This window comes from Tasmannia lanceolata, unplaced genomic scaffold (genome assembly GCF_043159265.1).
Source record: "Tasmannia lanceolata isolate RefF3 unplaced genomic scaffold, GAP_Taslan_0.1 ptg000008l, whole genome shotgun sequence".
Classification (NCBI taxonomy): Eukaryota; Viridiplantae; Streptophyta; class Magnoliopsida; order Canellales; family Winteraceae; genus Tasmannia; species Tasmannia lanceolata.
In genome coordinates, this window is record NW_027518685.1 from 18,426,613 (window position 1) to 18,442,298 (window position 15,686).

Below are 15,686 nucleotides of genomic sequence, written 5' to 3' on the forward strand. Positions count from 1 at the left end.
TGTTATCTCTTTAGCTTGTTTATATATTGAGCATTAGCGCGCCCTAATATATCTTATATTTTTACAGATTGTGATGAGTGGCTGGATGGTGTTGTGGGACTTGTGTTAGAAAATAGTACTGTAATCTGTAATTTTTGGGATCCGAGATTTACCACTGATTAGAGTTCCACAGACGATGAACCAATACCAGCAGATGCAATAGACAGCAAGAATAGATTGGTCTAAATAAAAAATCTAGAAAATGGTCTGGAGATGATCAACTACTTTCTTGTCCACTTGGAAGGCTTTGGCAAGAACATCATCGGAGATGGGTAGGTTGGACCCAAAGACCGCATTTGGGATGGTGATCACTCCAGCGTTCTGGCTGCTCAGAGCGACAAGGGCAACGGCATTGCCATAACCAGCATTGCGTTGGAAGTGAACAAGACCCCTCGGGAATACAAACACGTCGCCCTTTTGAAGGACCTTGGTGATGAGTCGATTTTCGGGGCTGGAAGTTACAAATCCAACATAGAAGGTGCCCTCGAGGACGGTAAAGATCCCAGTAGCTCGTGGGCGAGTGTGGGGTGGATTGAGACCATAGGGTGCAAAATCTACGCGTTCCATGGAGATGCCAAGAGTATTGAGTCCTGGTATCTGCACCACATTGACTGGGGTAACCTTGAACCCAGGCGGGTTTGATATGTTGCCTGGTTTGTTGAGCCCGGTGAAGAAGAAATCGTCTGCTTGAGCGAGCTTTGGGTCTTTGCAGGCAAACCCATTTACCAACACTGCCAAGAGATTTTGAATAAGAGATTTAGAAAGCTAGGTTCAATTAGCTCTATAAAAACAACACAAGTTTTGGAACATAACATGATAAAGTAAGACATGTTTGCAATTCATACCTTGGCTATTGGGCGCTGCGACACAAAAATCTTGCAACGGGCTTGGGTCAGAGGCGAAGGCAAGAGAGCAAGTGAAAGCCAGCATCCCTAAGAGGAGAATAGAACGAGTGGCCATCTTTGAACAACTTTTGTATAAAGTATCCAAAAGGCAGAAATGATCCCACAGTTCAATCAGTGGCTATGGAGGTTGTGGGCTTAAGGAAGAAGCCTAGCTGCTATATATAGAACATTTTTGGACGTCTTCCCTGTCTGATCTAATTCATTGAAATGGCCCTCTTACTTGAACCGCTTCTTTCCTATTTTAAAACATACTCTTGGCCGGAAGAGTGTTAAGACATTTTCTTCACCGTTCTGGCAAGCAAGAAATCATTTTTTTATAGCATTTGTTTTACTAGTTCTTGATTTTACAAGCTTACTTATTCTAACAAGATATAATAAATTAATTCCTCAAATCATCGAAATAATATTTTGTCCAGCAGTTTGACCAATGTTTTTAATCCAGCAGTTTGGCCAAACAAGATTTATTTATCTTTAGCTGAAATTAATATGTAACATGTATCCAAACCATGCATGTAGATTTCTCCACAAACAAAGTGTTAGAAATGTTATAAAGTTTTTGCCCTTTTAAAAAGATTAATTAACAAATTTCAATCAAACACACGGAAGCTAAAAACACAAACATAAAGAATAGAGAAAGAAGGGATAAGAGTGCACCGGAGATTTTTTATAATAGTTCGGTCCAAATCTTGGATTGACATCGATCCACTCCACGAAAAACCCCTGGTGGCGATCACTAAAACCGATCTTAGCGGGTGAAGATCAAATCACTACAACCCGAGGTGGGTCCGTGCCTCAACACTTGCCAAAGAATCGAACGAGGTAGCTCCACATCTCAACATTTGCCAACCGAGGTGGCTTCAAGCCTCAACACTTGCCAACTGAGGCAGTTCTACGCCTCAACACTCTCCGATTACAATGAGATAAAAGAGAGATGAAAAACAGTGCCTTCTCATAAGACGAATACAATAATCATTCACAGAAATTTCTCAAATGATTTACAATTGAAGAACCTAAATCCAATCCTTCAAAGATCATTCAACGAGAGGCACAAGGGTAAAAACACTCTAAAATATGTTCAAAGAGAGTTTATGAGTGTATATTAAGTGTTTAGAGGGGTTACACCCCTTTATATAGAGAGGAGACACCAAAACCAGCCATTTTTACGCTCTAACGGCTAATACTAAAGACCCTTTGTCGACTGGGACACTACACATTATGGCATAGGCTCTGTTTCTTTCGACGTAAAATGGGAGTAAAAACAAATTATACAGTAGTGTAAAAATGGGCGTATAATTTGCTTTTACGCCCATTTTACGTCGAAAGAAACAGAGCCTAAATAAAAAATCTAGAAGGTCTCTCGTGGTCGACAGGAAGATTGGCGGTCGATCGCCATCAGCTTATTGTGTTTTTCCAGTTTTGCACGCTTATCTTTGAAAATCCATATCTCCCTCAATTCACATCTGATTTCGATGATCTTTTGTTCTAAGGAAAGCTAGGGGAGTACTTTTTATTAAAAATAATTTCAAAATTATTTAAAAAGTGTCTAGATACATTATCCATAAGATAAGACCTATGGTCAACCAAGCAAGTGCCATTTTTTAAAAATTTTATTTTCTCTTTGGCACTTGGGCTTTGACCCACTTAAATTCTTTGATGTATTTAACTTGTTTTGGTCTCTAATTGAGTGCCTCCTGATGCCTCTAATTGATTCTTAGTGGGATTGGATATTACAATCTACATCAAAAGAAAACATTATCATCTCCCTGGATCCTCTCCATGGATTTGTGATCTTCAATTGAGCTTCACTATTCAAGCTTCTGATGCAGCCCACACCCATGAGGTTGACAAGTTTGAAGCCTTAGTCCAAGAAGCCTTGGAGAGGCTTGCATCAGCTTCATTCTTATCATCTCCATGGATCCTTTCCTATTTAGCTTCATTAGTATTACATAATGAAGCAACTTGTGTTTGGAATGATCAAAACAAGATTAGAAGATTGACAAGGGTTGAACCATTGGTCTTACACAAAGGATGCCCCGATGTATTTTCAATAGATGAAGATGGTAAAAGGGGGGCTACGCTCAGCTTGTTTTGGGAGCTTCCTTTTCTATAATCAGCCATCACTCACAGATGCATTTGCGTACACATCTCCTCCATAACAGTTGAAAAATGTCAGAAGGGCTGTACAAGCCTATTGCTATGCCCCTTCACGCCGCTAAATCCAAGATGGTTTTGCTTCCGTGCATAACGTCCGAGGCCATATAGCCATGCCGCGACATCTCCCAATTGGCCACATTGGCCGACTGATTTCCTTGTGTGCTTCCATCCGAGATATTTCTCCCAAACAAATTTCATTCACTTGATACTTCTAAGTCCAACCAAGCTCACATGCTTGATGAAATTTCCACATAAACTCCCTTTTTCCAAGGACCGATAATTGTTCCGCCTGGGATATTCTTTAAAACAATTTTTCATGACTTAGACACTTCCAAGTCTCATCAATCCTATATGCGTAATGAAATTTCTGCACTGACTCTTTTCATCAAAGGATCGGCAATCATATCACAGCTAGGGACACAACTTCCCTCCAGTTCCTATTTTTTCCACCATATATATCTCTAATATAGTGATATTTCACGTGTTTATGCTTTTACCTACAGCTATTCTCTCCACTGCATATAAGGCCTATTGCTTCCTGATTATCACAATACAATTCAATTAGTCCATCAGCCAGACCAGGGTCTCGACTTTCTATCAACCATATTTCATTTTAAAATAAACTATAACACTTAGATCATTGAGGGTATCCTATGAGTATGAACATACATTTCCATATCCCAGATCTAATTTGTTTCTTATTGTTCTGCCGGTATCTTTGGTCTTATTTTTTCATATCCATAGTTCAAAGGGGGTTGTACTACTATTAATTAGTATTCGAGCTAATATGTGAAGACTCGAGTGCGATAATGTGTAGCTTATCATGTTCTAGGACAAAAAATGTCGTCCATAAAAAATAGATCTTATCCATTATGAAAAATGAACTTTCAAGCGTTCCTGCAGCAATGCTAGAACTGAAAGAAGATTTTGCATCATCTTTGATGCAAATAATGCAAATAACACGTCACTAAGCACAAGATCACTCTGCCCCGCTCATTATCGGAGGTATTATTTCTAGTGTAGATCTTCTGCTCTATTAGTGGGAACTAGTCCATCTTGACAAGCCTTTTTCTGGTAATGGCTCTATATTTGGTGGCTTTATTCCTCCAATATTCCTTTGAACTCACTTGGCTATATATATTTTTAAGGTGATCATCAATTGATTTACTATTACGATCTTGTCATTCTGAAATTTTAATCATTTTTAAAACTTTGGCAAAACTATGACACATTCAACTTAATTACATAACTGTATTTCATTAGTATTCAAAATCCGCAACATTAACAAACATACTAACTTGTATTTGGCTTTTACTTGTTTATTTACTACTGCTTTCTCTCCTAAGATGTCGATGGTCTAGATAAACCAAGGTGGACCCACAAGTATGGTAGGATAGGTTTGCAGATTTGCACATATGAAAGAGCTATCATTAAATAAAAAACAATATCTGTTTAGTTGCTAAACCAATGGTATTAGAAACTATATGCATAATGCATTTATTTCAAGTACTTTTAACAATGAAAAATAGTTGTAGACAATAATCATCAGTAAAGGGAATTTTGCAATGAGAAAGTAGTGTTCTAGCTGCTGCTCATTCAGAACACGGATTGCAGATAATCTACTACTTTCTTGTCAACTTGGAAGGCTTTGGCAAGAACATCATCGGAGATGGTTGGGTTGGACCCGAAGACCGCGTTTGCGATGGTGATCACTCCAGGGTTTTGGCTGCTGAGAGCGGCAATGGCAATAGCATTGCCATAACCAGCATTGCGTTGGAAGTGAATGAGACCCTCCGGGAATACAAACACGTCGCCCTTTTGAAGGACCTTGGTGATGAGACGATTGTCAGGGTTGGAAGTTACAAATCCAACATAGAGGGTGCCCTCAAGGACGGTCAAAATCTCGGTCGCTCGCGGATGAGTGTGGGGAGGATTGAGACCATAGGGTGCAAAGTCTATACGAGCCATAGAGATGCCGAGAGTATTGAGTCCTGGTATCTGCACCACATTGACTGGGGTAACCTTGGACCCAAGTTGGTTTGATGTGTTCCCAGGTTTGTCCAGCCCGGTGAAGAAGAAATCGTCTGCTTGAGCGAGCTTTGGGTCTTTGCAGACAAACCCATTTACCAACACTGCCAAGATATGGAATAAGAGATTTAGAAACCCATGTTCAGACTCTATAGAAACAACATAAGTAGAAGAACATATTAAATTAAGACATGTTTCTCAATCATACCTTGGCTATTGGGCACTGCCACACAAAAATCTTGCAATGGACTTGGGTCAGAGGCGAAGGCAAGAGAGCAAGTGAGAGCCAGCATCCCTAAGAGGAAATAAGAGCGAGTGGCCATCTTTGAACAACTCTTCTACAAAGTATGTATGCAAAAGGAAGCAATGATACAATAAATGGCGGAGGAAGAGGACTCACAGTTTTGTGTGGGTTTCAAGAACCAGCTTTGCTACTATATATAGAGAGAGATTTTTGAAACTCTTAAACATGTCTAAAGTCATCTCATTGAAATGGCTTTCTTACTTAGGACGGCTTCTTTTCATTTTTAGGACTTGTTCTTGGCCTGCAGGAGTGTAGACGTTTTCTTCACCATGTTAGCAAGAAATTATTTGTTTACTTATTCTAAGCACAATAGAATGATATTTCTAAGCACAATAGAATGATATTTAAAAATTTATATAGGCAGTAAGTTCCGGGAACCTCCCCAGAATGTTGGCTCTTCCCTATCTCCACAGTGCAGTAAGTCATAATATTTATGGCTTATTTTAATGTAATTTTTTTACTTTTATATTTCTTTTGAGGGGAATGATAAACTGAAGGGCACCCCTGCAAAAGCTTAGCCACAAGGGTGCCCTATTGGATCCACGTCACCAAACCTTATTTATAATTACACTGAAAATACAAAATTAAAGGAAATGATAAAAAAGGTTGGGTGGCATAGAACCAATGGGGATCCCTTACTGCTTGGTTTTTGCAAGCACCCTTTGGTTTAGCATTCCATTTCTTTAGATTACCAAAATAAAACCCTGTATTTGATTTTCCCTCTTTTCCGGTGGATATTTTCACCTTTGCTGACATTCTGACGGATGAATTGAATTGTCAGCATCTTCCAAATGATGAGACTCTTGCCTATGACCCATTTAGGGTGGACCCATCTTGACCGATTGTGTTTTGATAGGTAAGTGGCCTTGAACTCACCATCTAATAGTTGCACTTTGTGGTGAGACCTACAAGCCTTGATTGCGAGCAACCAAAACTTTCACAAATGGAATAGAAGGGTTGCATCCCTTGTGAATTCACATCCATAACTCCAAAATTGGGCCCCTTTGTCATCTAATTGGTGGACCATTTAGGGGTTGGGATTGTATCTCAATGGTCGATTTTTTGTATCTCAACCTTGAGGTCGTATGTTTGATCCTAGCTTATCTACCAAAAAAAAAAAAAACACACACACACTTCGCGAACCATATCAATTAGAAAGTTGTATTATTCGCATTCATAAGTTGATGGTCTACCAACAAGCAGGGAATTGGATGTTATAGTAATAACGTCCTCTCCAACACGCTTTTGGAGTAATTGGTTGTTTCACATGGGTATCAGAGCAAAGGAAAGGTCGTTCAAACCTCCTTGATATTAAATATTCAGATGTAATAGCCAACCAAAAAGAGGGACCACGTGTGCCTTGTAGACATACATAGTGTTAAAAGTATAAAAGATCAAACAACGCCTTCTTCAATTAGCTGTAGTTGATTATAGTGTCGACATCTGCAGTTCTGTTGTGAGTTGTGAGTAAGTGAATAAATTTGCCCCGTTTTCTTCCACCAGCCACCCCAATTCCGAGGCAATTCGCCTATTTATGACTTCTCTTTTTACACTAACTTTGTATTTGGCTTAGCTTACCAACTTACTGGTTTATTTACTACCGTTTTCTCTCCTACGATGTCGATGGTATAGATAAACCAAGGTGGACCCACAACTCACAAGTACAGTAGGATAGATTTGCAAACTTGCACATAAGAAAGAGTTTTCCTTAAATAAAAAAACAATATCTATTTAGTGTTGCTAAACCAATGGTATTAGCAGCTACATTAACAATAAAAAATTGTTGTTGACACCAATCATCAATATAGGGAGTTTTGCAACGGGGAAGTAGGGTCTAGGGTGTTTTTCATTTAGAAAATGGTCTGGAGATGATCAACTACTTTCTTGTCCACTTGGAAGGCTTTGGCAAGAACATCATCGGAGATGGGTGGGTTGGATCCAAAGACCGCATTTGGGATGGTGATCACTCCAGCGTTCTGGCTGCTCAGACCGACAAGGGCAACGGCATTGCCATAACCAGCATTGCGTTGGAAGTGAACGAGACCCTTCGGGAATACAAACACGTCGCCCTTTTGAAGGACCTTGGTGATGAGTCGATTTTCGGGGCTGGAAGTTACAAATCCAACATAGACGGTGCCCTCGAGGACGGTAAAGATCCCAGTAGCTCGTGGGCGAGTGTGGGGTGGATTGAGACCATAGGGTGCAAAATCTACGCGTTCCATGGAGATGCCAAGAGTATTGAGTCCTGGTATCTGCACCACATTGACTGGGGTAACCTTGAACCCAGGCGGGTTTGATATGTTGCCCGGTTTGTTGAGCCCGGTGAAGAAGAAATCGTCTGCTTGAGCGAGCTTTGGGTCTTTGCAGGCAAACCCATTTACCAACACTGCCAAGAGATTTTGAATAAGAGATTTAGAAAGCTAGGTTCAATTAGCTCTATAAAAACAACACAAGTTTTAGAACATAACATGATAAAGTAAGACATGTTTGCAATTCATACCTTGGCTATTGGGCGCTGCGACACAAAAATCTTGCAACGGGCTTGGGTCAGAGGCGAAGGCAAGAGAGCAAGTGAAAGCCAGCATCCCTAAGAGGAGAATAGAACGAGTGGCCATCTTTGAACAACTTTTGTATAAAGTATGTATGTAAAAGGAAGAAATGATACAATAAATGGCGGAGGAAGAGGACTCACAGTTTTGTGTGGGTTTCAAGAACCAGCTTTGCTACTATATATATAGAGAGATTTTGAAACTCTTAAACATGTCTAAAGTCATCTCATTGAAATGGCTTTCTTACTTAGGGCGGCTTCTTTTCATTTTTAGGACTTGTTCTTGGCCTGCAGGAGTGTAGACGTTTTCTTCACCATGTTAGCAAGAAATTATTTGTTTACTTATTCGAAGCACAATAGAATGATATTTAAAAATTTATATAGGCAGTAAGTTCCGGGAACCTCCCCAGAATGTTGGCTCTTCCCTATCTCCACAGTGCACATGATATTTAAAAATTTATATAAGCAGTAAGTTCCGGGAACCTCCCCAGAATGTCTGACCGATGAATTGATTGTCAGTATCTTCCAAATGATGAGACTCTTGCCTATGACCCATTTAGGGTAGACCCATCTTGACCGATTATGTTTACTCGAACCCTATATATACTTTTTAGATTTGGGTAAGCCATAAATCTACTACTATATAGCTAGAGAAAAATGGAGTTTCTTTTTTTTTTCTTGTGAGATTTACACATCAGCATTACTCTTTTACCATTAACCCCTTTGCTGATATCTAACATCTATCTCTATTTGAGGGTAAAATTGTAATCTACATACGAAAAGTACCGACCCAGAGTACCTGTCAATGACAATTACAAAAAAAAACTACCAAGAAGAGGTAAAGACATATGGCAATGACGAAAGAACTACTTTATATTACTCATGCAGGACACTTGCAAAATATTGACGGATTTATTGACGGATTCTGAGCACCTGAAGAGGAACAACAATTATGGAAACCTCTATCGATTGGAGGGGTAGGATAAGCCTATATCGATTGGAGGGCTAGGATCAACCTATGGAAATGATTTTACGGGTACAACTGACTGATGTTGTGATCCATCACATTGACGGTTTGGATCAACCTATAACCCGCTATAGATCGGAGGGTTCGGATCAACCTATGAAAATTATTTTTGGGGCACAACCTATGTAGGCAGTGGCCCTTCTAATGGACGGTTTGGATCATCCTATGGTACGGGCTATACCGTACATTTTAAGAAAGTGAGGAGTGCGATCACCAAAATACGGTGAGTAGTGCCATTATAAAATATGGTAGTGAGGACATTAGCAGTATATATAATTTGAAACCATCGTTGTTACTTGGATGATCCCACGCGGGTCGGGTTCAACCCGAATTTGGGTTGGGTCGGGTTAAGCTTTTTCGCAAATCGGGTTGGGTTGGGTTGGGAAAAATCAACCCGAATTGGAAATCGGGTCGGGTCGGGTTGGCTGTCGGGCAACCCGACCCAACCCGAAACTCGGATTTGGGTTCCATCTGAAGAAGTTCTGTATGTGTTTTTCTTTTACAACATTGAAATAGTCTTCATAGTCCACAATGGAAGGTTTGGATAATCCTATGGTGCGGGCCATACCGCACTTTAATAAGGTGAGGAGTGTGATCATCAAAATATAGTAGTGCGGATAACATTTTCCTTTGTTAATTGTTAGTCCCTGTTTGGTTTGGATTTTGAGAACCGATTGTGAGTTAAAAAATGATTATTGGTGACTCACTATTGGTTCTCAAAATTCAAAACAACCCGGCTTGAGTTGAGGTGGTCAACAATTGGTACCATATCAAATCGGGTCTACCCGACCCAACCCAACCCAACCCGAATTGGAAATCAGGTTGGGTCGGGTTGAGGAAATTGCAAATCGGGTTGGGTCGTGTTGAACCCAGTCGGGTTGGAAATCGGGAACTACTTTTCCTTATTCACTATGTGTGGGTCAAATTACAGAAAGTTTGATATTACGAAAGTGGGACATGTGTAAAAATATTGATGAATTCTGGGCCCCTTAAGAGGAACAACAATTATGGAAACCTTTATAGATTGGAGGGCTAGGATCAGCCCATGGAAATTATTTTACGGGCACAACCTATTTACGTTGTGTTCCATCACATGGATGGTTTAGATCAACCTATGATGTGGTCTGTACAATTCTTTGTCGGCCCGTGCATCGCACGTGGTTTTTTACTTGTATATAATATGAGGAGGTTCGGGCCGGGCAATTAATTTAATCTATCCTTGCTAGATTAATAAGCAACCTTGCGGGAAAAAGTAAACAAATGATTTCTTGCCAGCTTTGTAAAGAAAATGTCTAACCCCTCTGCAGGCCTAGGATAAGTATTAAAATAGAAAAGAAGCGGTCCGAGAGGGCCACATTTCAATGACATGAAATCAGACATGGAAGAGATGCAAAAATCCTATATAAACAGCAGCTAAGGTGCTTCTTCCATTTTTTTTGAAATGGCAATAATTATATATAGCAAATTTAGGAGGCCGAGATGGACCACCCATATCTACAATAGGAAGCAAGAAAGAAATAGGAACGAAGAAAAAACAAAATACAGAGAAAATCCCTTATCAGGGAGGAAGGTGGTCGAACCACATAATAGAACTACCGGAGACACCACGCTTAGCTAGCGCATCCGCCTTATCATTTGCCGATCTTCTAACATGTTGAAAGCCGATAGCGGACCCCATAGTTAAGTCCTCAATCTCATCAAAAATGGAAAGAAATCTCCACGGAGGAGTCACCCCACCTTTCAGCCAACGAATCACATTTAACGAATCTCCCTCAACAATTGTCTGATCCATCAACCTTCTATCAATATTCAAAATGCCAAAATGTGCCGCCCTCACTTCCGCATATGAGGAATTAGACACACCAATAGAGCCGTAGTATGCCCACATAACATCCCCCTTATCATTGTGACAAACCCCTCCCACTCCTGCCGGACCCGGATTGCTGGAACTCGCACCATCGAAATTAACCTTATACATGTTTTGAGCAGGGGGCTTCCACCTATGCAAAATAAGATCTCTGCGCTCTGCACTAAAGCACACCTCCCGCCAACCTTCCCAAAGATCAAAAGCCGATACAAACCGGAAGGATGGGAGGCATCTCACCCAAGATACAACCAAGGTGATGATCTTTAAGTAAATCCAATGAGGATTCATGGCTTTCCCCTCAAAGACTCTAGAGTTCCTCTCCTTCCATATAGACCACCACCTAGCAAGTAAACAAAAATTCCACAAGGTTTTTCCTTTTTCCTTCCAAGGAACCCCTCCCCGTTGATGCAATAGCGACGGAATAGATTTTGGAAAAACCCAACAAATCCCAAATCTCATGAAGATGAATTGCCATATGATCCTAGTGAACGAACAATGCATAAACAAGTGATCCACAGATTCCCCATCATGCAGACATAGTGGGCAATGATCAATAAGCCACATACCACGGTTTCTCAGAAAATTAATAGTTTGTATTCTATCATGACAAACCGCCCAACCAAAGATACAAACTCTAGGTGGGCAATGAAATTTCCATACCTTTGCCGAACATGAAGGGATAGAAATGGGCATAATACTTTTATAGAAAGATTTAACCGAGAAAGTCCCAGAAGGTTCCTCAATCCAAAGCCTTTTATCCTCCCCATTCCTTTTAATGTAACAACCCTCAAGAAGGGCCCGCAGGCTAGAGACCAATTCCACCTCCCACTCAAAAAATGATCTTCTAAACCCAGGGTTCCACACAAGAACACCCTCATTCCACTCAAAGCAATCGCTAACAAAGGCCTCCCTATTTGAAGCCATATTGAATAATCTCGGAAATCGATACTTAAAGGACACATCCCCACACCACACATCCTGCCAGAAAGATATTCTATCACCCCTATACACTCTAAATCTAACCTTTAACTTGAAAAGAGAAGATATTTTTAGAATGTCTCTCCAAACTGACAAACCTTTTTTTGCAAACAAGTCCAAGGATTCCCATCTCGCCATATCACATCCATACTTACTTCTAATGACCTTGACCCACCAACGATCATGCTCATCCCCAAATCTCCATAACCATTTACCCAAGAGCGCATGATTAAAATCTCTAATTCTCCTGATACCCAAACCACCCAACTAGATGGGGACACAAACCTCCTCCCATTTGACCAAAGCAATTCCTCTCTTATCCTCATTCCCACCCCACAAAAATCTCCTCTGGATCTGTAACCCACAAACAACTAAGTACTCTTCTTTAGCCACTTAATTGCTTTGTTGGATCATTTGTGCCTTTCTCATACAAACTCGTAGAAGAGTTGGTCAAAGATGTCCACTCAATATCTTGTCCTCTTAGGGATGTTGGCTCTCACTTGCTCCCTTGCCTTGGCCTCTGACGCTAGTCCATTGCAAGATTTTTGTGTCGCAGCCAAGGTATGAATTGGAAACATGTCTTTCTTTTTTATGTTATGTTCTATAACTTATGTTGATTTTATAGAGCTAATTGAACCTGGGTTTCTAAATCTATTATTCAGAATATCTTGGCAGTGTTGGTAAATGGGTTAGCCTGCGAAGACCCAAAGCTCGCTCAAGCAGACGATTTCTTCTTCACTGGACTCGACAAACCAGGCAACACATCAAACCCACTAGGCTCCAAGGTTACCCCAGTCAATGTTGTTCAGATACCAGGACTCAATACTCTCGGCATCTCCATGGCTCGCATAGACTTTGCACCCTATGGTCTCAATCCTCCCCACACTCACCCGAGAGCCACCGAGATTTTGACCATCCTTGAGGGTACCCTTTACGTTGGATTTGTAACTTCCAATCCCGACAATCGTCTCATCACCAAGGTACTTCAAAAGGGCGACGTGTTTGTCTTCCCAGTCGGGCTCATTCACTTCCAACGTAATGCTGGTTATGGCAATGCCGTTGCCATTGCCGCTCTGAGCAGTCAGAACCCTGGTGTGATCACCATTGCAAACGCGGTCTTCGGATCCAACCCACCCATCTCCGATGATATTCTTGCCAAAGCCTTCCAAGTGGACAAGAAAGTAGTTGATTATCTGCAATCCGTGTTTTGAATGAGCAGCTGCTAGAACCCTAAATAGATTGATGTCTACATCCATTTTTCATTGTTAAATGTATTTGAAAGTATTTGAAATAAATGCACTACGCATTTAGTTGCTCATACCATTGATTTAGACACTAAATAGATATTGTTTGTGTGGTTGCTTTCTCTTTAATGATGGTTGTTTGGGTTTGACCCACTGCTTTCCAAATCGACAACATAGTGGTCGGAACCTCTCAGTTATGCAATTTCCACGGTGTTGGGAAAGTTGCCTTATTTCCCATGCCTAGAGCCAAAAATAGCAAGTGTCTTTTTGTTGTGGTTTTCTAAAAACCTATATAAAGGCCACTTCTCTTAAACGAGAAAGTGGTGGAGGCGAGACAAGCTTGGGGTGTGTCGGCTACCCCAAGGGGAGAGAAAAAAGAGAGAGAAAGAAAAGGGAAGAGAGGGAGAGAGAAAGAAAAAGTTGCCTAATTGCATGCTGCCATCCATCCGTATGTTGGTGTTAAGAGAGTCTCTCTCAACTATCAATCTGTCCAACTGGCTAGAAATCCACTATCCTAATCCCCTGGGAAACTGCTCTAACCTCTGCCTCAGTGGAATCCTTAACCCCTATGGGACCAAGAATGCCTAATTGGTCTCATCCTCCTTGTCTCTAAGCAATACCACCGCCCCATCCGGACCTAGATTTCCCACACTAGAACCATCAAAATATAGCTTGAGCAATCGGTTTAGATAACATCCAACGAGGGGTGATCAGAGAGTCGATCTCTTTTGGAATCGAAGCATTTCTCCTTCCAGCATCTATTGAGATCAGAGCTGGAGTAAAACTTGGAAGAAGAGCGCCCCTACACAATAAATGACGATGGAGATGAATTTTATGAAAGTTAATTAAAAAGGGGACCATTGGCTCGGTTCTTGGAGAGTCTGGTATTTATCTCTTTCCATAGGATCCAAATCACAGCTAACTTAGCAGCTGTAAACACATATTTTTTGAAACAAACAAACAAAGGACGACAGCCCCCACTTTTTCATATATCTGCACCCCATGCCCTTCCCAACTTAAGTATTTAAATACCCCAAACCTTCTAAAAATTTAGAAATTGTTGCCACCCAACCCTAGAAAACGTCAGTCTCCTTTCCAAACTGATTTTTTCTTCCCAAAGTGAAAATTTTCAAAATCCCAAGAGCAGATTCGCTCGAATCTTGACCAAAATCCACCCTAACTTTCTAAAATTGCATTCTTACCTTGCTTTGCCAATGATTCCCTCTCTCAACTAATCCTCGTCCATTGAAGATACACACAATAGATCTCTTACAACGGTTAGTTTTCACTCGCTTTTCCTCTATAAAAATCCCCTCAAGCATCCTCTCAAAACACAACAATCTCAAGCGAGAAATCGGACACCTACAAGCTTTCTCATCTTCTTCCATCAATCTCTTCATCTTCTACTGTTTTCTGCATTTTTTTTTATCATTTTAACACTCGGGCAGCGGCTCAAACGACGTCTACATCGTCTTCAAACATCCCAACACTCCCAGTCCCTTCTCTTCTTTACCACGGGTGCCAAGCACACGGTTCAACGGTTCACCTATACGAACAGGGAAGGCCTAAACTTATTCATTTGCCTTCATTCCGTTTGTTTTACTGAATAACAACACATATTCTCTTGTATTTTAGCAGATTTATTAGTCTGCATTTTTCTTTTAATCACTCTGATGCTTGACTAAAATCCTGGTTTATGCCTTTAACATACAATCATTTTCATCGGCATAACAAGCATCCTTTTATTGGCCTCACTGTATAAGATATACTTGTGGTTTACCCCTCTGATAACACATCATACTGCCAGATTAATACTGTCATATTATAACTTGGCTTTCTGAATTTTCTTTACACATTGGCATCACTATCATCCACAACTTGCCTGAATTTTCTTCACACATTCATATTGTATTATTAAGTCTAAATTGGTTTAAATTTTAAAATTTTGTTGTTTTCAGCAGCTTTCCATAAGATTCTACCTTTGGGTGGCCAAGGCACTAAGAACAATGGTTCACAAGGAGGGAAAACCCAGGACATCTTGAACTTAACTAGAATGTGTCACCAAACCTAGGGAAAGGGCAATGAAGTAGCAAATGATTGACTGATTCGCTACTCCTCACACATGAAGGACATGGTCAATAATCCACATCTGAAGATTACGAAGGTGATCCATTATACGTATCCTTTCCCAACAAGCTGCCACACAAACACACGGGCTCTAGGGTGGACCAGAATGCTCCATACCTTGAATGATTATTAAGTCTCTGATGTGAGCTTAGTTGTCACAAAATATTTTTCTCAATAAGTTTAAATTTCTCATGAGATTTACAGAATGTGTAAGATACCACATTGGAAAGGAAGAGAACATTCCTAGGCTATATATGTGAACTCTCCTTCTCCCTGTGTAGATGCATTTTCTGCATCTCCAAGGGGTGGGCCCCGTGGAGTGGGTTGGGCACGGTTAGCGCTGCTGGAAAACAAAACTAGGAAGGGTAGACGACCTAGAATCGGACAATATTTACATAGTGGGGTCGTGGAGTGACAGAATGGTATCAAAGCCGTACCTCTCGTAGTACGGTGTGCCAGTGAGGA

The 15,686-nt window shown here is 40.7% G+C and overlaps 4 protein-coding genes across 4 annotated transcripts; 1 reads left to right on the plus strand and 3 right to left on the minus strand.

Moving 5' to 3' along the window:
• Positions 1–234: 234 nt before the first annotated feature.
• LOC143883352 (putative germin-like protein 2-1) lies at positions 235–1,067 on the minus strand. The gene is made up of 2 exons (XM_077386711.1): positions 885–1,067; positions 235–770 (listed from the first exon to the last, which is right to left on the minus strand). The coding sequence occupies exons 1-2, from the start codon at positions 997–999 to the stop codon at positions 235–237; spliced, it is 651 nt and encodes a 216-aa protein (XP_077242826.1). The 5' UTR covers positions 1,000–1,067.
• A 3,584-nt stretch (positions 1,068–4,651) lies between these two features.
• LOC143883353 (putative germin-like protein 2-1) lies at positions 4,652–5,473 on the minus strand. Its single transcript, XM_077386713.1, has 2 exons — positions 5,335–5,473; positions 4,652–5,230 (listed from the first exon to the last, which is right to left on the minus strand). Exons 1-2 carry the CDS (start codon positions 5,447–5,449, stop codon positions 4,695–4,697), a joined length of 651 nt encoding a protein of 216 aa, XP_077242828.1. The 5' UTR covers positions 5,450–5,473; the 3' UTR covers positions 4,652–4,694.
• A 1,806-nt stretch (positions 5,474–7,279) lies between these two features.
• LOC143883354 (putative germin-like protein 2-1) lies at positions 7,280–8,045 on the minus strand. Its single transcript, XM_077386714.1, has 2 exons — positions 7,931–8,045; positions 7,280–7,816 (listed from the first exon to the last, which is right to left on the minus strand). The coding sequence occupies exons 1-2, from the start codon at positions 8,043–8,045 to the stop codon at positions 7,281–7,283; spliced, it is 651 nt and encodes a 216-aa protein (XP_077242829.1). The 3' UTR covers position 7,280.
• Positions 8,046–12,306: 4,261 nt separating this feature from the next.
• Positions 12,307–13,061, plus strand: LOC143883355 (putative germin-like protein 2-1). Its single transcript, XM_077386715.1, has 2 exons — positions 12,307–12,411; positions 12,513–13,061. Exons 1-2 carry the CDS (start codon positions 12,307–12,309, stop codon positions 13,059–13,061), a joined length of 654 nt encoding a protein of 217 aa, XP_077242830.1.
• Positions 13,062–15,686: the final 2,625 nt, after the last annotated feature.